Raw genomic sequence first — 23,493 nt, forward strand, 5'->3', positions numbered from 1 at the left:
TGAAAAGAACTTACTTTGCTTAGTAAGCCCATAGTAAACTAACTTCTGTTAAAAGTGTGTTTATAGTTAACAAACAGAAAACACACTACAACTGCCTGGCTTTGCAACGCATCATTATATGAGAGGTATAAAACGTAATTTATATAATGTTAATATAATGTTCAGTCAGTTAGTTTGCCTGGACTCTAGAGGGTGAGCGTGTTCATAAGTAAGTCAGTTAAACAGTGGAGACTGTTTAAACACTTAAACTATAGAGAGGGGGCACACCTTCCTTCACACACGTGTATGTGCAAACAACGAACTTCATATGGAACAAAAATGAAGAATAAAAAAAACTTCTTGCACTTTATCTTCCTGCATTATAATAAAAGGTTCGAAGGTTTGTTTTTATTTACTTTTGACCAAAGTGATCCAAGTGTGTCTAGATATTTCACAGGTACAAGAACTAATTTTATGCCAAATAAGACGTGTGTTCATTTTATTACTGTTGAGAGGAATACAATAATACAGTGCAAACAGTCTTTGGCAGAAATACAATACAACATATCAGACAAATCACTCAAGAGTACTTGTTTCTGTTTCATCGGCCTTGTGGGGCAATGCATGGAAAAAGGGTCCAGATTGGGTCAGAGTTCAGAGAACAGGCGAAAAGGGCGGAAACATTATTTGGAGTGTTGGAGATGAACAGCTCTTTTGACCCAGTAGTTGGGGGCTTGAAGGAAGAACAAACAAACAAAAAATCCCAAACACACAAACATGAAGTAAACAAAAGCGTAGCTTCGGACTTGCAAAGCTGCGCTGGTCACACATTCCACATCTTATGAGCTCGTCCCTTGCAGTGATGCCACAAACTGGCCGAGCACAGACAACACAACAAACGCTAAAACAACACTGAAAACGTACACAAACAATGTGCAAGACAGTGGTATATCAGAAGGACTGCACACTTAACTGAGTGTGATCTGTTTATGTGCCTGTTAGTACATCTCAGATTCTCAGATATTTTTTACAGGTTATAAAATAGTATTTTTCCTGCACAAAAAAGAGAAAAAATTTTTTTTTCCTGATATCTCCCCTCCCCCCTCTTCCATATGGCTTTGATTATGAGGTCAGAGAGCATCATGCTCACAAACATGACATCAGCGTTGTTCACATGCTTCTAGAACACTCTGGAGACCGCAGCCAAATGTTCTCACTATCCAAAGACATGGCAGTGAGGGGGAGCACTGAGAAATGTTTGCAAGTCACGCTACACAAGATTAGAGTGTGCGATTAAAGAGAGAGAGAGAAAAGAAAGGGAATGTGAGACCCGATCCATCCTATCAGGCTGCTATACTCTTGCATAACCTACTATTTCTTTAAAAAGCAACTCCAACGGGTCATGTTAAAAAATTCAGAGAACGGAGAACGCTAGTGAATTGTAACAGACCTCTCCGTGGTCATGGTTTGGCAGGGTGGTGGAGCTGTGTCGCCCAGAAGGAAATGACAAATGACTGAAATAACTGTGGACAATTAACAATGCTGACATGAGCGCCTAAGCGCATGGTGACCAGACCCTCTACAGTTAATGTCCTTCTTTAGCAGTGAGGGGAGAGCCTGTTCAAACAGGACATGATTCTTTCAACACTGGACTACCTTTCTGGAACGGTCCAGAAATACTGCGCTGGACAGAACAGTAAGATGTCTGAAGCCAATTTTTTTTATTTTTTGGTCAGAAAAAGGTGTAGGTTCAACTGGCCACCAATGGGCCCTGAATAGATCTTCACTTCACCTGCCAGACCTTATGCCCTGCGAAAATTGGTTTATTGCCAGGGACAAATGCCTGATGTCAACCAGAATATGCCATGTTTTCTGAAAATGAACATTGGTGATCAGTAGACTTTCTTCAATTACATATTTCTCCCCATAAGACATTCACATTATCTTCACATACAAGAGGCTGATACAATGAGGGTGCTGTGTGTAATATGTATATATTCAGTAAATGATATAGAGCACCACCATAATCCTTATAATAAAAGCTGGAGTAACTCATTCAATCTTTATTTTCATATAAAATGTCTTCTGAGTAGTTATAAAATCAGGAACACGCTCAAAAAGGAACATAATGAGTGTAAATAACATTGCTTGATGTGTAAAAGCAAACATCGAAAAAAGGTACAAAAACAATACTTTTAAGGATGAATAAACTAGGTGTGTGTCACTAATGTGAAGGAAGTAGCACCATTCATCTGGCATCACCAACCTGAGAACGCCTTTTAGATACTACATGGCTGATAACGGTTTATCTGTAGCATCCATTGTAATCCTCTCCTCTTCAGTGCATGCATTAGGGTAGTATCTGTCAGGCCAACACTGCTGGTCTCTAAAGGTCTCTGGTCCCTCCGGTCAGGCCCGTTGGAGGAGTGGGGCGTCCTCTAAGCGTTCCCTGTTCATCCGTTCATTCATCCGTTACTGTAATGACTGATAATGTGGCACCTTCTCTGCGTTCAGAAACCGTGTCTGGTGAACCAGGAGAAAAAAAAAAAAATGTAAAAGAAAAATGTGGTGTTAGCACACAGCGGGCTGCTTGGGCTAGCCCGTGTCGGTCGGGTTTCTAGAAGATGCCTGCGTGGGGGGGTCCTGAGGTTATACGTGCTGTGATGTGCCCTGCCGTTTCGATGGCTGGTCGAGGCACACGGGACAGCAGGCCCCTTTCAGTGTCACAGGGTTCGTACATGCGGGCAGGGGACACCTCTCCACGAAGCACGTCACCTGGGCCTCCTGGAGAAAGGGAGTGTTGTGGGGGAGAAGACAGATGAAACTTAACGCGAGTCTTTTCCCAGTCATTACGCTCCATTGCATTCTTCACTGAAATTCCTGAGAGGTTAGGAAAGTAAAGCCAGACAAAACTGCTGCTTGTCTTGGTGATGAGATAAAGATGAGAGTTATTCAGGGAGAAACTGATAAGGGAAAAGGTGAAGAATCGCTTGGGCACCAGCTGAGAAGAATGTCACTCCTCGCCAGGAGCAGAGAGCAGAAGGGAGAGTGTGTGTCAGACAGGGAGAAGGCAGCTACCCAGCCCACATCACACAACATGCCAGTGTGAGGCTGGCACACGCACAGGCAGATAAAAACACCACTACGCCAAGGGGCATTTGGTCTGTCTGAGAAAAGACAAGCTCAGAGAAGACAGGCACAAGGGACTACCGTGTCTCTCAGAGGAGGGGACACCCATTTATTTATTTACTCATTTTTCATGCTGGTTGAGTCACTACTGATTTATGACATCTGTTTGTGCCTCAGAATCCATGCAACAAAAAGCCTTACTGAAATGGTATCATCCAACCAATTTGAGGAAGGATGAGTGTGTTTCAAATACATGCCAAACAACATCTTTTAAGCATGGTGCACATTTGTAAATCTGGAAATGTCTGGTATTTGATTTGTCTAATGTCACAATGGTGTCCACTACTTTCCTGAAAGACTTCATTTGTAAAGCCCACCAGCTGATGCAGACCTGGTGTGGTTAAGCCCACCAGTTGAAGCAGACCTGGCTTAGTTAAGACCACCAGTTGAAGCAGACCTGGCTTAGTTAAGACCACCAGTTGAAGCAGACCTGGCTTAGTTAAGACCACCAGTTGAAGCAGACCTGGCTTAGTTAAGCCCATTAGTTGAAGCAGACCGGTCCTGGCTGGGTTCTGAGAGGAGTGGTGAGGTCATACTCTACGTACTTTACACTTGCAGGTAGTGCAGGAGTCCTTCCTCCAGCTCGCACCATCCACCCGCTGTCGGCCGTCCTCGTCAGTGCAGCCCGTCTCGCTCAGACGGCCTTCCAGTCTCTGGATCTGCGGGAGAGAAGTTAACGTGAAACCTGCTACCTCACCATGTCCTCCTGATTCGGACCCGGTCGCAGGATCAGAGCTGGGGACACCAGGCTCTGTTTTACAGCAGAGCGGTGCTGACCGAATCAGATGTTATTTGTGCTCGAGTTACTGGTGCTCAAAGCAGAAAAGACCACTGCAGGTAATTTCCCTGGGTCCAAGCTGAAGTGACAGAGGAGCTAGGGTTACAGCACATCTGTATATGTCCTTGGTTAAAAGGCTAAATAATAAATGTTTCAAAAAAATGTTCAAAATGTTCTAAAATGTTGTAAAAAATAATGTTTCGGAAGTCCCTAGTTGCTGATGCTTTAGGCTTCAATACAGATGTATTACATCTCTTGCTATGCTGATGCCTTAATTGAAGCCATGTGTTTGGAATGTAGATTTGCCTACAGCACTGACCAACTCGGTTTAAACTTCGTAAATGTGTATTATCGGATACAGATATGGATATAATATTACCGTTCAAACAGCACCTTTGACATCGGCTCTAGAGCATTCAGCGATGACGCAATTCTAAATTAGCATGGTTTTCTAGCATCATATACTTGATGTTGTGCAGAAAGAGGCCTGGGAAATCAGGATTTAGGTCTCGACGTGCAGGACGCAGCTCAAGCAGGAAGGTTTTTAGCACAATTAGCACAACTAATACAAATATGGATATGCGCCTTGCACAAATATGGATTTTTCCTCGCCACTGTTGCCTTTGGCTTGCTCATTAGGGATCTGGACCCATACGATTGTAAAGCTGCTTTGTGACAACATGTGTTGTAAAAAGCGCTATATAAATCAATTTGACTTCGACTCCTGCTATGGGACAGCTGGTCCAGACTCACCTGCTTTCGTAAACTAGAGATGGTCTTCTGCATGTCCACAACGAACTCCTGGAACTCATTCAGGGAGGATTCAGTACTCGACTTTGGTGAGAGAGTTACATTCACAGTGGTGCTGTCATCATTAACATAGCTGAAAAAAAAAACATATATTCATTTTAGCAGCTAGAACTACAGATGTTGTATAACAACAACAAAAACATCTTTCACTGGAGTCCCAGAATCTCAAAGTGCTTTATGTCAAAACTTATACCTAATGATTTGTAAACACTGGGCTGGACTGTTTAGGAGCTGTATACACTACCGAAGGCTCTTCTACCAAACTTCAGATGATCTTGGGGATAATCAGCACCCTGCCTCACTCAAGGCAAACAACTGAGGCGGATCATAAGGAAGCCACTTGTAAACTGGATATGACTGAAAAAACAAGCTCTGACTTTCTTCTCCGGGTACCGATGTAGTGCCTGAATTCTCCACTATGTGAAGCTCATTTAGAGAACAGGAGAGCTATCGGCCAGTAATCAGGCAGGAATACCTCACAGTAATACCTCACAGGAGGTCTAAACTAATAATAAACCTAATAATGTTACATATGTTGCATACATCTATTTCTTCATTTGCGTGCTGGGAAGTGAACCTGTGACTTTCTGTAGTAATTGATCTGCGAGAACACATGAGGTACATTACCTGGAGCTAAAGCTCTGAAATTTACCTGTAATTGTCCTTGAGATTCTTAGAGGGTTTTTCTTCTGTGTAGCTATGATCCACTGACCTGCGACCTCTAAAGTGGTAGGACAGGGCATTGAACTGACCTTTGGTGCGGCAGTCTGTGGGTTTAAACATAGGTGTACTTTTAGAACAGGCAAAAAACAAGTCAACACTCTTATGCAACATCAGACAAACTGCTCATGGCAATTCTCCACAATAACAACCCAGAACCATTTCAGAACCCTCCCGTAGAGAACGCCAACTGCCAGTACGGATATTTTGCTCAAAGATGGAGCTCTTTTGACTGAACTTAAAAGAACTCTCCTACTTCTTAGGATTTTGTTGGCAACACTGTACTCAGATCAGGGGCTAGACGATGAAATAATTGGGTGCAGATCTTCAAAAGATTTTCAGATCTTTATGGGTGTTCTGCATGTATAAGATCTGTCCATCATGTGCAAAGAGCTTGTATGGACGTAGCCAATGCTTCCTCCTGCTACAGCAATATAAGGAGCGTGTCTGAACGGAGCAGGGTTATAGTGGCACTTACACAAGAGGAACATGAAAGAGCCTTTTGTCAGCAGAAGGTCCTGTATTTAGCTCAGTATAGTGGCGACCACTAACACGCGCAAAAACCTTAAACTAAGCCATCCAAAAAATTATACACATCTGAATTAAAACGCACAGAATTAATTTGTTTTTAATACAATATTCATAACATATTGCAAAAGATTTCTGTCCATGCCCAAGTTAAACACTCATCTGATTCTAGCACCAATTATGGCAATTTTATAGCACCAATCATCTGTCTAAATCATACCATGTAAATGTGTATGTAGTTCCCATACTTGGTTTCTGCCTTTGCTTAAACTGTTTAAGCTTGAACTCAAACGTTTGCATAAACAACACCTGACTTATAACCGAAAAGTAGATTCGCACATATTAAATGTCCCACAAGACGTATCTGGCAATAAACCCGATGGTGCCATCAGCTGCCGCGGCACTCTGCAGGAGACCAGGAAGGGCTGAGCCGTAGCTGTGAGCCACTACAGTAATTGGCTAATTAACTGTAATTACTCACGCTCAGAATTTGGCAAATTTAACAAGGAGCCTTGGACTTTAAACACTTAAATTAAATATGCTAAAGGAAATGAGTCATTTAATACAACTATGACAACTTATTATTGAAGCTAATTCTTACACACACATTCATTATACTAAACACCCAGATTAATTTCCCCTTAAAGAAGTTAAACAAGTGTAATCCAAACATGGTATTACGTGCAGAGCAAAAAAAAATCTGGCAGTGATGAAATCTCCAGTAAAAGAGGAAGAACCAGATGACACAGGAGCCCTGATACCATTACCACCACTGCTTGGCTACACTGTCTGGAGATATTCTAAGATCATTATATATTGTCAAATGTAATAAAAAAAATGGGGCTTTAACTAAACAACTTAAAAAATTTCCATTTCCATTAAATTCTGTAAGTTAACACTATAACACTCCCAACCAGCCGTCATTAAAATGCAGAAAGGAGGAGTTCCGGAGTTTCCATGGTGACTATACCTTCACAGCAGTCCTGCCACAGTCGCAGGTCTATCTTGGGGACGTCGTCACAGCTTCCGTAGCCGTGGGGGAACTCTGCCACGCTGAAGACGTCTGGCTGGACGTGGGTAATGTTGTCTCCGTTGTCACACAGCACCCGGGTGAGGGACGCCTGCTTCAGCTGTGTCAACTGTGCCGGGCTGAAGACCCCAGGGTTTTCATACCAGAACCTTGGCAAACACAAACCAGGCCAACATGAAATCTCTCCTAAAGGAAGCATCAAATGCTTCTTATTTGATTTATTCAGTGGTCAAGAAAGTTCACCTGTCGCCGTCTCTAACTCGTTTAAACTGGGTGGACAGGAGACACATGAGGGTGGGTCCCAGTCTGCTACCAGGGACAATGTCCTCGGCCATCAGTGCGGGGAACAGATCAATGTTCAGGGGCGTTCCATAGAGCCTGGAAACATACAGTAAAGAGGTAAACTACCCACAAGTACTCCATCTTGAACAGGTTGAACATCTTGAACAGGCCTTGTTTTTCACTTACCTCTGCAGCTTTTCCCGAACGGTGGGGCTGCGAATCTCGTTCCTCAAGTCGTCAAACGTCTGGGCGGAGCTGAGGTTGCAGAACACCCTGTAGTCGTTGTAGGGGGGGATGCCGTGGTCACGCCCCCTCTGGACGTTCATGGCGGCGAGATCGAGGGCCACGGCGTGCGCCATGGAGAAGAGGCGCTCGGTCAGCTCCGTGTTCAGTAGCTGTGTGGGCACACGCATCTTGCCCGCCACGCCGAACAGGCCGCGCAGGAGGGGGTCGATGCCACCCTCGTTCACCAGCCGGAAGGGTGAGAAGAAGGCCTTATGGAGCGGGATGTGGCCCTGCTGAATGGGCTGGAAGTTCTCGTCCAGCCGGTACAGGATGGGATTGATGAGGGTGTGTCCGAAGCGGAAGGCGGCGGTGGCGAAGGCGTTGAAGACCCCGGCGTTGATGTTGGGGTCATAACCGCGATATTCGCCCAGCAGCTTCAAGCCCGCTTGGCCCAGGATCTTCGGCAGCCAGTGGTTGTAGGTGATGTGCTGCATCTGGGCGCCCACGATCTTCCGCGCCTCGTGGTAGATCGTGTCGCCGTCCCAGTGCGGGTTGAGGCGCAGGAGCTCGCCGGCGATGCGGTTGTGTTCACGCAGCCATAGCGTGTGCATGGCGGTGAGAGCCAGTTGTTCGTTGGCGCGGTGGTCACCCGCCAGGAAGCACGGGATGGGGCTCTCGTTCTCGTCGCGCATGCACTCGGTGGGCGGGCCCGTAGCGAAGGGCAGCAGGGACTTGCCCGTGCGCTGGACGATGCCCTGCCGCAGCAGGCCGCGATGGCCGGCCAGGTCGCGGACCTCCTCCGCCTCGTGCTGCGAGCTGCCGTACACGTTGGAGGCGTCGATGTAGGACGTGAGTTGGTTGATCTGCTCGCGTGGATACACGGAGTTCATGAGCAACGAGGTCATGCCGCTACCGCACACGGGGCTGGAACGCACGAAGAACATGCAGCGCGCCCCCCCGCTGCGTCGCCCGCGCGGGTCGTCCGGCGGGAACATGATGGGGAAGCAGGGAGGGTCGTTGGTGCACCCCACCGTGCACAGCTGCCCGTCGGAGAAGCGCGACTGGCTGAGGGCGACCACCGTCGAGTCCAGGTCGTGGTCCAGGAACTGGCCCCACTGCATCAGCATGTGGGTGTAGTGCTCGTCGGGCGTGATGGTGTCCGTGCCCACCATGGTGGTGGAGACCAGGCGTGGAAGGGGCAGGGCGTGGCCGTTGTGCTGCCTGTCGACGGTGCCGCGCGGCAGGTTGAAGCCGTTGTCGTAGACGGACTTCAGCAGGCGCTCGAAGGCGGTGAGCGAGGCGCCCCACATGGGGTGCTGCAGGTTGTTGCAGGTACCGTCGTGGCTGCGATACTTCTGATGGAAGCAGATATCTGAGCAGTTGTCGATGCGGCGGTGGGCCGTGCAGCCGGACAGGTTGGCGATCATCTCCAAGAAGCGCGGTGACACCAGGTCATTGTAGCGGAAAGCTGTTCATGAAGAAAAACGAAGAATGATGAGCCAGATTTCCCATAGCTGCTACATGCATTAGAGACGTAATGTTTCAGCCAGAAATCTCTCCAGGAAGGAAAAATTTACGATAAACCAAACTGGATGTTAACGGTCAGCTGAAGTTTAATGATGACCCTCCCCACAAAGGTTCACTTTGTTCATGTGCTGATTCAGATTATGAAGAATATTTTATTCTTTTCCTTTCCATAACCTGCATTTGATAGATGTGAAATGATATGTAAAATGATAACCTAATTAAATGCAGTCCCAGCCGTTAAGTGGCAACAGGTCAAAAATGTCTGTGCTTCCTCTGTGTGCAGTGTGACCGCGAGAGCTTGGCTGGTGTCACTATAACAGGGGGACTTATTCCCGGCAGTGCAAAGCAACCCAAATGCCTGTTTTGAAATCCCTCTACAGACTCCGTGCCCTTTAAAACACAACTAGACATTTTTGCCGTTTCTTTTTAAATCCCAAGGCAAAGAAACATGTTCCAGAGTGGAAGAAGGATCGGAAAGATCTGTGATACCTGTTCCGTTGGTGTCCACCATCAGTCCCTGGTTGACGTGCCTCTGAATGAGGAGGAGGGTCTGCTCGAAGATCTCCCCTGCCCTGGCCTGCTCCACCGTGTAGGGGTCCCGTGGGTAGCGGAACAGTGCCAGCAGCTCAGCGGGCGTGCGGGGGGAGCTAGCCAAACAGTACGACAGGACGCTCACTTCAACAGGAACTAAGCAGGAAGTGCATTCCTCCACATTACAAAGCCAGATTAGCATTTGTGTCATCTTAGTATCTTGAAATTCACAACCCGAACTTAAGCAAGAACTCCAGCTTCCCGTGTTCAGACATTAGCTTTGGACAGTATTATTTTATGCCTCCGACATCACACCCAGCACGCTTATGTACTTTCTAATCCAGAGAACAACATTTGTCCTGTCTGGTGCAAGAACACGCAGTGGCATAATTTGTCACTTTGCCAATGGTGGCTATCAAACCACTACTCCTCTGTACGTACACACACACACACACACACACACACACCTGTAAGTGACAAGTGATAGATTGCCACTAAATTAAGCTTTCCTGTCAATGAGCACACATTCATTAGTGCTGATTAGAAGTAAGTGGTCTTGGCATGCTTTTGCTTCACACACACACTGCCAGAGTGTCCCTACAGCTGGAGAATACAGAGACATCACCAAGACAACAGACAACACCAAGTTGCCAGACAGAGATCCTCAATGTTCTGGAACTATTCAGTTTGAAGAGTGTTATGCTGTGGAGTGCTCCGATTCAGAAGATTCGATGTGCTTGAAATATTTGTTGAAATATTTATCTGTTCATTTGCAGTTACCTAGAATCCTCTCTAGAAATAAATGCAGCTCTTTCGCATATATCTAGATCACCAGAAATAATATTTGTTATAGGTACTAAATCAATACCAACAAGCATTTCACCACAGGCTCCGACAGGATTTTTATGGGTCTTTTGGGCAGGGTGGTGTGAATGATCATTTATAGGTATGTTGGGCAGGGTGGTGTGAATGATCATTTATAGGTATGTTGGGCAGGGTGGTGTGATGATCATTTATAGGTATGTTGGGCAGGGTGGTGTGATGATCATTCTGTCCATCTGCACAGACACTCCTGCTTTCATCGCTCCAGTACTTCAGGGTTTCCATTACTTTGCCAGTTGGCTTAGCAACCCTACTTCCCCGGGACCAAATCTTAAGCAGACGTTTCCTTAGACACACAAACTCTGTCGATGATCCCGTGAAAGCTGGCATGCGTCTAACGCAGAAAACACGAGGCCATGGCTGGCGGAGTCGGAGCTGTAGCCTTCCGTTCAAGTAATCAGCCAGGAATCATGGCGGCAGGAAGGGTCGAAGGCCAAGGCACGCCACGACTCACTAAATTCCTGACACATTACCTTACGCTGGCATGACAGAAAATGCTGTTCTTTAAATAAACCTCTAGGTGACATGTGACTGCAACTGGGGCCATGGGCTTACCCGTCGAAAAGGCGCCTCCTGGTGGAGTCTATGGCACTGTCCACGCTGCGGATGGCTTCTTCAAGAGAGGTGGAGACAAACGGGTCGCCTTCCCGGCTCACGGGCGGGACTGCACAGAGAGGGCAGGAACCCACCATCATAAACACAGAAGGGGAGTTGGGTGTTTACGGACGGGCAAGACAAGGAACAGCAGAGATCACCACTCTGTAATAGACAATCCAGAATGTTGAATCTAGTCTACACAGCAACACAGGAGTTAGTGAGGACAAGAGAAAGCAGGAAAGAACTCTTAAATATTCAACATGTCAAATTCAGTGAGTGATGCATCTCATAGCTAGCACCACATCAGTGATTAGCCTCATAGCTAGCACCACATCAGTGATTAGCCTCAATGTTTATTATTTTAAATATCATTAATTTCAAAATAATGTAGTATAATTTGAAATCCACAGCTTTATGTGCTTAATGCAGTATGTAAACATGCTTCCAGCAGGTCAAATTGCCACTAGCAGGGAGGCTGATAGGAGTCTGAAGCAGTCAGGAAGGCATTGTCAGCACTTACTCTACCTTGCACTGTTAGCACCATGCTAACCGAGGAGTAGCCAATGGAATTACGAGCCACACACTCGTAACGCCCCCCATCAACTAGGCCCACGTCGCGCACCTCCAGATAGCCATCAGGGATGATGTGGAACTTGCCACTCTCAGTGACCTGAACACCATCCTGCAGTGAGAGAGTCACAAACACAGAGACGGTGGGGGGGGGGGGGGGGGGGGGGGGGGGGGGGGAGTCTTGTTAAAGAGAGCAGAGGTGTGTGAGCACTACAGCACTGGGGGTCACTGGGCCAGGACAGTGGGGAAAGGGGGGGGGGGGGGGCACCGTCACCTTGTTCCAGGTGACGATAGGTGTGGGCTCTCCCTGAGCGCTGCACGGAATCTGAACGTCCGTGCCAGACTCCACCGTCACGTCCCTTGGAGCATTTGTGAAAACAGGCGTTACTGATGATTTAAAAACACGTGTTAACAATTACAGAGTGCAAAACAAACAGGCAAGCAAATGCATACATTTTAAGAAAGCAACTCAAGTTAGGGCTGGACACATCATCCTATGGCATAGGGCCCATTACCAGTCTTACATGTAAGATCCTAAGAATGCAATGAATCTGAAAGAGGTGTGCAGTCTCATGAACACCCTCAGTTAAGCAGAACTGATCTCATCTGGTATGTGATTCAAAAAGAACCTGTAACTTTACCACAATGTTTATGAAATGTGTGTGATTTTTCTGTTCATCCTTCTATGTAACTTTTCCCTTCTGGCTACTTCAAACCAGCAAAAAGATAATCTTCAAATTCATATGAATGAACTTGCTCCTTCCCTGCCCATACATGGACTTCCTGTCTGGAGAGTGGAACCCCAAATTGGGCGAAGCCGTCGCCCTGGTTTACAAGGCTGGCGTTAGGCTTCAGGCACTTTGGTATTAGCACTCCGCAACTACACAGAATACATCATCTCATGTGGGAATGACAAAGCCGAGCGCTTTTCCTGGCCGCTACGCAGCCCTGTAATTTTAGTTAAGAGGTGGTTTAACACACACAGTGACTCTGCCACATGTCTGTCATTGAGGCTTTATGGGGGCATTGTTACAACTGCACCCTCCCCAGTGTGTAAGCGACAAATTAGCTGGAAGGGTTGACTCCCTGCCCCCCTGCCCCCCTGCCCGCGAGTGATCAACACCCCTCACTCTCCCGTGCCGAGCTCCAGCTGTCGGGGAGCGAGCGTTCTTTTCCTCGGTCCGCTCTGTAAACGAAACCTTCGTTTTTAACGGTCTCAGGAATACAGAGGTCAAGGGTTCAAGTGACATTCTATATATTCCTTTCAAAGTGCTGGGCCCTTGGCACGCTTATGTGGGGGGTTGTCCAGAGGTTTGGCCATGTTTTAGGTTAACGTTTCCTAACAAAGCGGCACATGGCACAGCTGGGAGCTTTATCGGTTCTGATCAGATGTGTGGGAAACCAGGAACAGTTTGAGAGCAGCAATTAGGTAACAGTTTTAGGTCAGTCTTGTGCATTTCCCATAGATCTGTTTTATACTTTACCATAAACATTGGAAGGTGTATTTCCCCTCAAGTGCATGAGAGACCTTCACTTCTGGACATGAAACTTTAATCTATGAATATGCATGAGTGAATATGTATGAGTAGAAGGCAGGGTGTAACTGTTTGCCAAGACCGTGTTGAGTTGGAACAAAGATCTGCACAACGAGTTTGACCTAAAGTTATCTTCTTGTTATTGGAGACTAGAAGGTGCATTAGCATGGATGACTTCAACATTTCTCTATTCAGTTAATGGGGTTGGTAAGCTGGTACGTATTAGACTATGGGAAAGAATTTGGGGAGTAAAAATGCAGCTTTGGGGGCTGAATGCGAAAGGAAGACTACTAACTAAACTTTGTTTGTTTTAACCTAAAACTATTCCTGGTGTGTTCCCACCACCTGGCCCCCAGAACTGGTATAAACAGGATTCCCCATTTAGGAAACCCAACTGGAAGACCACCAGGTAAACATTAGCAAGTAGAGTGAAGCTTCCTACCAAGTGAGCTGCTTAATTCTGGTGGGATTTAAGGTGGTATCTTACCTCGCTGCTGAATGTTAAGCTGCACGGCGACTCTCACTGATCCCACAGGGCTGACGGCCTGGCACTCGTATTGACCCTGGTCGTGAGGGGCCACCTGGCCAATCCGAAGGGTGCCAGTGGACAGGACGACATGCCGCCTGTCGGCTGGCAGAGGGCTGCCTGCGACGAGGGGAGGAGGAGGGGGGCTTTTCATCAGGCTGGCCTCAAAGGACCGTGTTTGCTGACTCTCAATGGGGACGTATGGCGTGCTACCATCTTTAGGCTTAAAGCAAATATTACAATCAAATATGCAACTTTCAGTTCGCTAATAAATATCCATAACTGCTTAAGAGCAGTAAAAGAGCAGTGAAGTGGGAATGGGGCCACTTAAGTGTTCTCACCACCGCGTGTCCAGGCTATGACAGGCTGGGGGTACCCTGTGGCCTCACAGGGGAAGTCCACGGTGTGTCCCTCCAGCACGTCCTGGTCCTGCGGGGTCACCGTGAACTGCGGAACAGCTGGGGCGGGGGCGAACGCACACATACAGGTGCCATTGATTCAGAGTTAGACTAAGGCGGCAGTAGTTTGAGAAGTGAGAGAGTAAACAGAAGTGAACCTTTGCTGATTTCGTTTTGTTTCTTTTATCTTGCTGGCATATGTGTTCCCACTGATGCACAGCACTTCAGAGAAACTTTAACAAAAATCACATATTACAAGAAGTTGTTGTTAATTACTATGTACTACTAATATCAATATTATTCTTTCTTGACGAAAAAATTCACAGTACTTTATTGCTACTGCCTTTATTGGAATAAAGATTTAGCATTTTTCATCAAGTTCGGAGAGATTGTGCTTTTACTGATGAAAAGAACATTTCCTTTCTTGATGAAAAAAAAAAAAAAACTCCAGTGAAAACCAGCTGCCTCTACAGAATAATAGTTCTGGGAAAACAGCTGGGAAAAAAATAATAAAAATGAAAAAAAAATGTGTTCTTTTCACATCAGAAGAACCTGGTCTCCATTTCAAGGCACCTGTGGAGCCCTTACCCTGCACGATGATGTAGGCGGTAGCGTGGATGGTGTCCACGTTATTGCTGGCGTAGCAGGTGTACTGGCCGGCATCGCCCTGGTTGACGTGCTGGATGTAGAGGCCGCCCGAGGGCGTGATGGTGACGCGGGCGTCGGTGGGCAGGGCGCCGCGATCCCCCCTGGTCCAGGCGATGCGGGGCTGGGGCTGACCTCCTGCGCTGCACTCCAGGGTCACGCTCTCGCCCACCAGCACCTCCGTGTTCTGAGGCTGGATGATGAAGCTCGGACGAGCTGCACAGGACAGGATACTCAATGACCACCTGAATACTGAATTCTGAACACTGAAACCTGAACTTTTGCCATTTCAGACATACTATGTACATTACAGTACACTGCAGTTGCTCCTTGGAATCCTCAGATTTGGATTACGATCTGTGTTCATAATGGGTGTAGATTTAGGGGTTTGGATTACGATCTGTGTTCATAATGGGTGTAGATTTAGGGGTTTGGATTATGATCTGAGATCATAATGGTTGTGGATATAGGGGTGTCCAGACAAGAGAGAGAGCTGAAAAAGGGAGACAAAGTTAGAGAGACAAAGACCAAGAAAGAGAAAGAGAGAAAGTGTGTGTGTGTGTGTGTCAAAGTCAAAGAGCCCTGAGCTTCATGTTTAACTAGCAGCTGGGCTGAGGTCTGGCACAGGGAGCAGGTCTCACATGGCGTGCCGAAGTAGCGCAGGGTGACCCGTCCAGTCATCACCTCGCCGGCGACATTTTTGGCCATGCACTGGTACACGCCCTGGTCCGTCTCCCGGGTGTCCTGGATCATCAGGGTGCCGTCCTCCAGAAGGTTCAGGCGCGCGTCCTCGTGCATGTTCAACGCATTGCTGGAAAAGCAGGAGGTGAGAATGCATTGGTCCAGGAGATAATGGGAGACAGAAACACTCTTGGCTCTTTGTTTATTTTATTTATTTTTTTCTTATACATATTTTTATTGGACATTGTATAAAGTTACAATATACATACTGACAGAAACGGTGTTAACATCCATTTTCTCATAAACAGTTTTCTCGTAAACCCCCCTCCCCACCCAAGTTGGTCAAAAGTAAAAAAAAAAAAAAAAAAAAAATCAATAACAAATTATGTAATGCTAATAGTAATGCTAATAATAATAACACTGAAAAGTGAAAGTGATTATGAGTACGATAGGTACAGAATGTGATGAGTTAAATAAGTGAATAAGGGTAGGGGCCCTCAAGAGTTAGTCTAGTTTTAGACAAAGCGATGAATGGTCAAAATAGTAAAGAAGAGGTTGCCAAGATTGGTAAAATTTATGAGTTGATCCTTTTAGTGTGAATTTAATTTTCTCCAGTTTTAGAAAAGACATTAAATCAGATAACCACATGAGGTCTGAGGGGGGCAATGGAGATTTCCAGTGTAAGAGTAAACGTCTCCGAGCCATTAGAGATGAAAAAGACAGAACATTTAAATTATTGTCAGAAAAATTTAAATAATTCAATGGGACTCCAAATAGAGCTATAGAGGGGCACGGGTCTATGGAAACACCCAGGGAGTCAGACATCACTTAAAAAAAAGTGAACCAATAGTTTTGAAGTTTTGGGCAAGACCAGAACATGTGAGTGAGGTCAGCTACGGCTACTGAGCATCTGTCACACATAGGGTTCATTCCTGGGTTGTATTTAGATAATCTTGATTTACATAAATGCATTCTATGTAAAACCTTGAACTGTATAAAATTAAGATATGCACAAGAAGAAAGATAATTAACTTCGTACACAGCTTTGTCCCACCAGGCATCCTGAAACGTTTTTCCAAATTCCCTTTCCCATGCGGATCTTGCTTTGGCTGTAGGACACCCCCCCTGTATTAATAAGTGTTTATACAATCTGGAAATGATACCTGTGAAGTTATGTGTTTCTTTTAAAACATCATTTAATAAATCTTGAGGAGGCAAATTAGGAAATGTTGGGCAGTGATGTTTGACAAAGCTACGAACCTGAAAGAATCGAAATAAATGACTACGGGGCAAGCCAAGTTTGATAGAAAGTTGTTCAAAACTGGGGAAAACACCCCCCAAAAAAATATCCTTAAAGTGAGAAATGCCCAGTCTGTTCCATAAGCTAAAGGTAGAGTCAATCCTAGAAGGGGTAAACAGATGATTGTTAAGTAAAGGAGCATATAGTGACATATTACTAAGTTTAAAATGTCTCCGGAATTGTGTCCAAATTTTGATTGTTGATAGAACTACTGGGTTTGACGTGTATTGCGTGGCCGATATCGGAAGACGTGAGCACAAGAGAGCTGGAAGACATGTGCTCTGAGTGGAATATGCTTCCATTTTGCACCAGTCTTGTTCGGGTTTATGAAGCCAAAATAAAACCTTCTGTATATTTGCCACCCAGTAGTAATACTTTAAATTAAAAAGGCCAAGTCCTCCGTTGATTCGAGGTGCTTGAAGTACACTTGTTTTAACCTTTGGAGTTTTGCCTGCCCAGATAAAAGACAGTACTATTTTATCCACCGTGGCAAAAAAGGCTTTTGTTAAAAAAACAGGTAGGCATTGAAAGAGAAATAGAAACCTGGGTAATACATTCATGTTAACAGATTGAATTCGACCCGCTACAGAGAGCGGGAGCTGAGACCATCTTTGTAGATCTGCCTTGACTTTATTAACCAACTTGTCAAAATTATTCTTACATAGTGCTGAAAGAGAGTGATGGATACTTATCCCCAGATATCGAAAATTTCCAGGTGATAACTGAAAAGGTAGCTCATCCTGTTGGATATTTTTAGCAGCAGAGTTGAGTGGAAAGCACTCACTTTTACTCAGGTTAAGTTTGTAACCCGAGAAAGAGCCAAATTTGCCTAGAATCTCTAGTAAATGATCAGAACAGCCCACAGGATCCGTTATGTATAATAAAAGATCATCAGCGTAGAGGGAGACTCTGTGCTCGGCCCCTGCTCGGATTATACCTTGCAAGCTGCGTGATGACTTTAGAGCAATAGAGAGAGGTTCAACAACCAAAGCGAATAAAAGAGGTGAAAGAGGGCAGCCCTGGCGCGTTCCTCTAGAAAGAGGAAAATAACCTGAATAGCAGTTGTTGGTGAGCACTCTAGCCTGAGGGGCATTGTACAGAAGACGAATCCAGGAAATAAATGTTCTGCCAAAACCAAATTTCTCTAAAGTTGAGAATAAATAAATCCATTCAACTCTGTCGAATGCTTTTTCAGCGTCCAATGAGATCACCACTTCTGGAAGTGAAGAGGAAGATTGGGAAAGTACGATATTAAGCAGACGTCGTATGTTAGAAGATAACTGACGTCCCTTAATGAAACCGGTTTGATCTTCAGCTATTATAGATGGCATGACAGATTCGAGACGCTTACTAAGTATTTTAGATAAAATCTTTATATCGACGTTCAAAAGGGAAATTGGACGGTAACTCCCACACTCTGTCGGGTCTTTGTCTTTCTTCAATATAAGAGAGATTGAAGCTTGTGTTAGTGTAGGAGGGAGAGTCCCACTTAGCAAAGACTCGTTAAACATATCAAGAAGAAGTGGGGCTAGCTGTTTCACAAATCTTTTATAAAACTCAATAGGAAAACCATCTGGTCCTGGTGCTTTGCCCTTAGGCATTGAGGTAATACTTCTTACAATTTCTTCAATTGTTAGTGGCGACTCGAGGTATTTGAGAGTGTCCTGGTCTATTTTTGGAATTTCTAGCCTTCCCAGGAACTTTTCCATTTCAACCAAATTCAACTTCTGGGGGAATTCAGACGTATAGAGATTGCGATAATAAGCTACGAATGCGTCATTTATTTCTGAAGGACACATTGTGAGCTGCCCTGACTGGTTAAGAATTTGTGAAATCAGCCGCGATGCTGCCTGACGTTTGAGTTGGTTAGCGAGAAGACGGCCTGCCTTATCTCCATGTTCGTAAAAAGTGCTTTTTGAGCGTAGTATACCATGCTCAGCTTTGTTAGTTGTAAGTAAATCAAATTGAGATTGAATGTTGATCCTTTTCTTATAAAGTTCAGGGGTGTCTTGAACTGCCCGTTGCTTGTCGATGTCCAGCAATTTGTTAACCAATTCTAACTGTGACTTTAGTCGCTGTTTATTTCTAAAAGCGCTGTAAGAAATGATCTTTCCTCTGAGTACCGCTTTAAGAGTTTCCCAGAGCAAAGAGGGGGTAACTGAGTTGGACTTGTTTGTGTGTAGAAAGTCGTCAATGGATGTTGTAATGGATTCACCGAACTCCCTATCCGAGAGGAGCAACGTGTTAAATTTCCATGATCGATCATTTAGCCGCTTGATTGGAAAGGAGAGATCGAGAGTCAAGGGTGAGTGATCTGAGATGGCTATGTCAGAATATTCTGAAGCCTTTACATTAGATAATAAGGCTTTGTCTAAGAAAAAGTAATCAATTCTTGAAAACACTTGATGGACGTGGGAATAATAAGAATACATTTTGGAGCTTGGATTAAAGAATCGCCATGGGTCCACACAGCCGCAGTCGCTCATAAACGATTTGAGTATTTTAGCCATTTTGGAAAGGTTGGTAGAAGCAGGTTGGGATCGATCAAGCTGTGGGTTGATAATACAGTTTAAGTCCCCTCCAAAAATAAGGAGATGGGTGTCCAGACTGGGGATAGAAGACAAAAGTTTAGTTATAAACTGAGCGTCGTCCCAGTTCGGGGCATAAACATTAACCATGACAATAGGTATGTGAGACAGTTTTCCCGTAACAATTATGTAGCGTCCACTTTTATCTGATATAATATTTTCCGATATAAAGTTAATTTTTTAGAGATTAAAATGGCAGTACCCCTAGATTTAGTGTTGAAAGATGAATGAAATATCTGTCCTATCCATGGTTTTCGAAGTCTAATATGGTCCTTTACACTCAAATGCGTTTCTTGAAGGAATGCTATGTCTGCCTTTAACATTTTCATATGTTGGAAAACTCTAGATCGTTTCACTGGGCCATTCAAACCTCTAACGTTCCATGTGACTACTCTAACAGAGAGCTCTGTAGTTCCAATATTACTATACTTCCCTGACATATACAAATATACGTTCAAGTGGAACCTTTAAATAATGTACTCCATATCCGTGTTCGTTAATGTACCTTTTACAGTCAAAAAGAAAAAATTATACACTTTTATAAAAAAATTATACACTGTTCTGGCGCCGATGATGGAAGTTCAATCCTTCCTTTTTTCTTTTTCTTCTTTTTTTCCGACTCGGGCAATGGCATTTACGTGTCATTCTATAGGAGCACGTCCCAGTTAGGTAGTTAGTTAAGGCTAGTTTAGTTTAATTGGAAGCCCCTTTTCGTAGTGACCTGCGGCACGCTTCTTTGGAAGGACGAGCATAGGTTTTTGTTCGCTAGTTCATTTTTTTTTTTTTCTCTTTGTGGGGTTTGGTGCAGCCTTTAATGCTGCTTTTGATATTGTTTTGCTTTTTTCGGGGTGTGTTATTTGAGGGGTGTTTGTGCAAGTTGGTCTGCATAAAAGTTTCAAATTTACTTCTTTTTGACTGTATTTTATTTTTTTAAGATGTTAATGAAACAAAAGTGTCTCTCACTTGTTCCTCAGCCAGATGATCTGTGGCTTGGGGTTGCCCTCTGCCCTGCACGTGAAGTAAACCGTGTTCCCAGACGTCACGTCCACGTCCTGCGGCTCGGATGTAATCCTGGGCATCTCTAAAAGCAGTGCCACGCCCAGCGTGGGGAGGTGTAGGTATGAAGGGGTCCAGAGAGAGAAGAGTAGGAAGAGGACGGTCAGAGAACAAAGGAGACAGAAGGAATGTTTAGGTGGCCTCGGGGCGGCTGTGCTCTGGAGACAGCTGGCTGGTGGGTGACGTGTGTGCTGGAGGGACAGAACTCCCTTATCTGCTGCAATTCTGGCAGAATGGGCCACAACGTCTTGGCGCAACACCGCATAAATAAAGCCTGCAGGCGCGCCGACAGGCCCCGTGTCCCAAGCACACCCGCTTTTCTCATGTCTGCCCATGACTTAGGCCATCACATTATTACAGCATGTCTGAAACAACCCAGAACAGTTGCAACTGTTTTTCTTGCAAATGTTAATTAGCAACATCTGAAAGCCAAGTGGTCATGTGTGTTACTGAACCCCTTCCAAGTCATTGTCTGGAAATTCTGAGGAGAGCGAGAGGGAGAGCTATTCAATTCCCCATTTTACAGTGTCCAACAATGACGTATTTCTATCCCCCCCCACAAGTATTTGCATTCATAAGTCCACCTGCACGAACCAGTCTCCTCTCTGCCATCCTGCAGTGCCCCCCATGCGGGCTCCAGGATCACACAGCAGGTGCTTGCTTTAGTAGTGTGGGACCTCAGCCCGACCCTGGTTGTGTCCACCAGTCATGCTCCAAGCACTGGCCCCACTGTCAGCTGGGCTGACAGAGCCACACGGAGCCACAGTGCCTTCTCACAGCTGCTGTGGCTCAGTATGTTTTGTTCGTGTGTGTGTGTGTGTGTGTTGGGGGGCAGGGCAGTGAGAGACATTCCACTGTGGAAGTCCACTGAAACATTAGGGGACAGATTACACAGACAAGCACGGGCAAGTCGGCTACAGAGGCTTGCGGGTCCCTTGAAGCAAATAGACGATTAGTGAGGGTTTCTGAATATGACTCACGTGCGTTCACATACTTGGAAGGTGCATGAAAGCTTCAGGGGTTTTTTTTTGTCACAGAAATAAGAAAAAAAAATGCTTCGTTTCTGTGGTGCAGGAAAAAGCCGCACCACTTGATACCCGATACGAGGTAGTTTAATGTCTGGGCCGCTTTGCTGTGGTCTCGACTCCACACAAGGCCCAGTAGATTTGACCTCTATGTGCCTACCAGATGCCTGGGACTTGGGGAGTTGCATTTCACCCACTACTCACTCTGGCAGAGCAGTCGATGAGTAGGAGGAGAAACACACCAGCAGTACGTCTGGAGACTCCATTCTCCCACCCCCACTAAACCATAACGGCATCTGTTGCACCGCAAAGGCAACTCGAACACTTCGAGATCTTCAACGGATCTTCTGAAGATTGGAGGTGATGGAGGATGTGGTACTCTGCACAGCTGCCATAGGAGAGATTTCTGAGGTCGATATGCTACATGTAATTTGCTTGTATACAGAAGCACATACTATAGAACAGTGCTTCTAATGTACTGATATACTGCAGTCCTCATACTATACTGTGAAAGTGTGCTGCTGGTGTCCTCAGATGTGTGTGTGCGCGCGCATGTGTGTGTGTGTGTGTGTGTGTCCTAACCACAGTTGAGCTCCTGGGCAGTGAGGGTGGCCACCGAGCGCCCCTGCAGGCGGCTGGGATGTTCACAGGTGGCGGCGGCCTGGGCATTGCCCGACTCGGAGTACTGCTTCAGCAGGTCAGCCAGCCACAACAGCTCACAGTCACAGTTCAGAGGGTTGGAGTCCAGACGTCTGCATACCCACGCGCACGCACACACAAATATGCAGAAACACACTTCATTAAAGCTCCCGTCAGCAAGGTTAACAGTAGTAGTTAACAAACCAGGACTACTTCAGTTTACTAACTGATAATGGTGAACATATTGCATGTTTTAGGTTTTAGAACTACTCCTTAAACAGAATGTTTTATTACAATAATGAAGATTACATCTGGACTTTGATAAGCCAACAAAGGGTGAATCAGTTTTCCATAGATTTCCAAGAATGAAAATCACCATTTAATACGGTGAATCTCTCCTGGATGGCTCTCCAGGCTTTGGATAAAAACCCCTAATAACAGGATTTCATTCTGTTTAACAACTTCCATTCTTTACCAAGAACTTTCCTTACGAGAATGACTCTACCTCAACAGGGGACAGATGGATTATGTCCAGTTCTCTGAGATATAAAGGCTTGGTCTATCATTGACTTTTAGGCAGTGAGTTTATACCCAAGCTTAACGATCGGGTTAAAAGAACGCACAGAACACTGTGGACTCTCACGCTCTCTGATTTGTGGCCAAACGGTAATTTCAGCTCTAAGCACTCACAGTCTCTTCATGGACTGCAGATGGGAGAAGGTTCCTAGCACCAGGTGTGTTATCCTGTTGTTGTGCAAAAACCTGCAAAGGAAAAGTATTATATCAGTTGAATACACAGTGGGCAATAGAAAACAAATGTTTATTCTGTCTGATAGTATTAGACACATTTTTTCCAAAGTACTATGTATTCAGACAATACCATTAATGTACAAAAGGTACCTCTCTTGTGACTAGAACTTATTAACGTTCTTTTACATCATAAATAAATCCAAGTATTTGTCTCACATTCCGAGTGCACATTAGTGTCACAGAGGACATCACTGAACTTCCTCTGAAATTCAAATGGCAAGTGGTCTAAACTCAGCTGGGATGACCATATGGTCTTTGGGGACTATGACACCTTTTTTTATTTTTTTGCACAGGAAGAAATATGGATTCCTTCACAGAGTCTGTGTAACAAACCCCATCACTCTATACCAATCTTCACCAAGCTTCATCCGTCACCACAGATGACGATACTCTGTGCTACATGAGGAACAGGACCATCTTCCATTAAGCGCTGGTTGAGACCAAGCACTTCCTGTTTTCCAGCTGGCCAAATCGCCTTGCACACGCTAACCCACATTCGCCCAATCAGCTCCATCCTAACCCTTGTGTCAAGTCCTTATGCTGAGTTTTCAGTTCTAGCAGAAGCCCATCATGTAGGTGCTCACCTCTTTGTGCAAACCCAGGTGACTCCCCCATTCCTTTCCTACCATATGCATTGTTCGC

The 23,493-nt window shown here is 45.3% G+C and overlaps 1 protein-coding gene across 1 annotated transcript in view; it reads right to left on the minus strand.

Annotated features, from left to right (window-relative positions):
• Positions 1-446: 446 nt before the first annotated feature.
• Positions 447-23,493, minus strand: part of pxdn (peroxidasin) — a 38,149-nt gene continuing 15,102 nt past the window's right edge. Inside the window, exons 6-23 of the mRNA XM_076979000.1 lie at positions 22,732-22,803; positions 21,985-22,154; positions 20,285-20,402; positions 15,394-15,563; positions 14,696-14,968; positions 14,051-14,167; positions 13,671-13,829; positions 11,923-12,035; positions 11,604-11,760; positions 11,037-11,145; positions 9,558-9,715; positions 7,503-9,009; positions 7,278-7,412; positions 6,975-7,183; positions 5,409-5,523; positions 4,700-4,829; positions 3,714-3,827; positions 447-2,763 (exon numbers count right to left, since the gene is read on the minus strand). Of these exons, the coding sequence (XP_076835115.1) occupies positions 2,629-2,763; positions 3,714-3,827; positions 4,700-4,829; positions 5,409-5,523; positions 6,975-7,183; positions 7,278-7,412; positions 7,503-9,009; positions 9,558-9,715; positions 11,037-11,145; positions 11,604-11,760; positions 11,923-12,035; positions 13,671-13,829; positions 14,051-14,167; positions 14,696-14,968; positions 15,394-15,563; positions 20,285-20,402; positions 21,985-22,154; positions 22,732-22,803 (3,961 nt within the window). The 3' untranslated portion in view covers positions 447-2,628. The remainder of the gene's footprint in view (positions 2,764-3,713; positions 3,828-4,699; positions 4,830-5,408; positions 5,524-6,974; positions 7,184-7,277; positions 7,413-7,502; positions 9,010-9,557; positions 9,716-11,036; positions 11,146-11,603; positions 11,761-11,922; positions 12,036-13,670; positions 13,830-14,050; positions 14,168-14,695; positions 14,969-15,393; positions 15,564-20,284; positions 20,403-21,984; positions 22,155-22,731; positions 22,804-23,493) is intronic.

The sequence above is a fragment of the Brachyhypopomus gauderio genome, chromosome 17, assembly GCF_052324685.1.
Source record: "Brachyhypopomus gauderio isolate BG-103 chromosome 17, BGAUD_0.2, whole genome shotgun sequence".
Classification (NCBI taxonomy): Eukaryota; Metazoa; Chordata; class Actinopteri; order Gymnotiformes; family Hypopomidae; genus Brachyhypopomus; species Brachyhypopomus gauderio.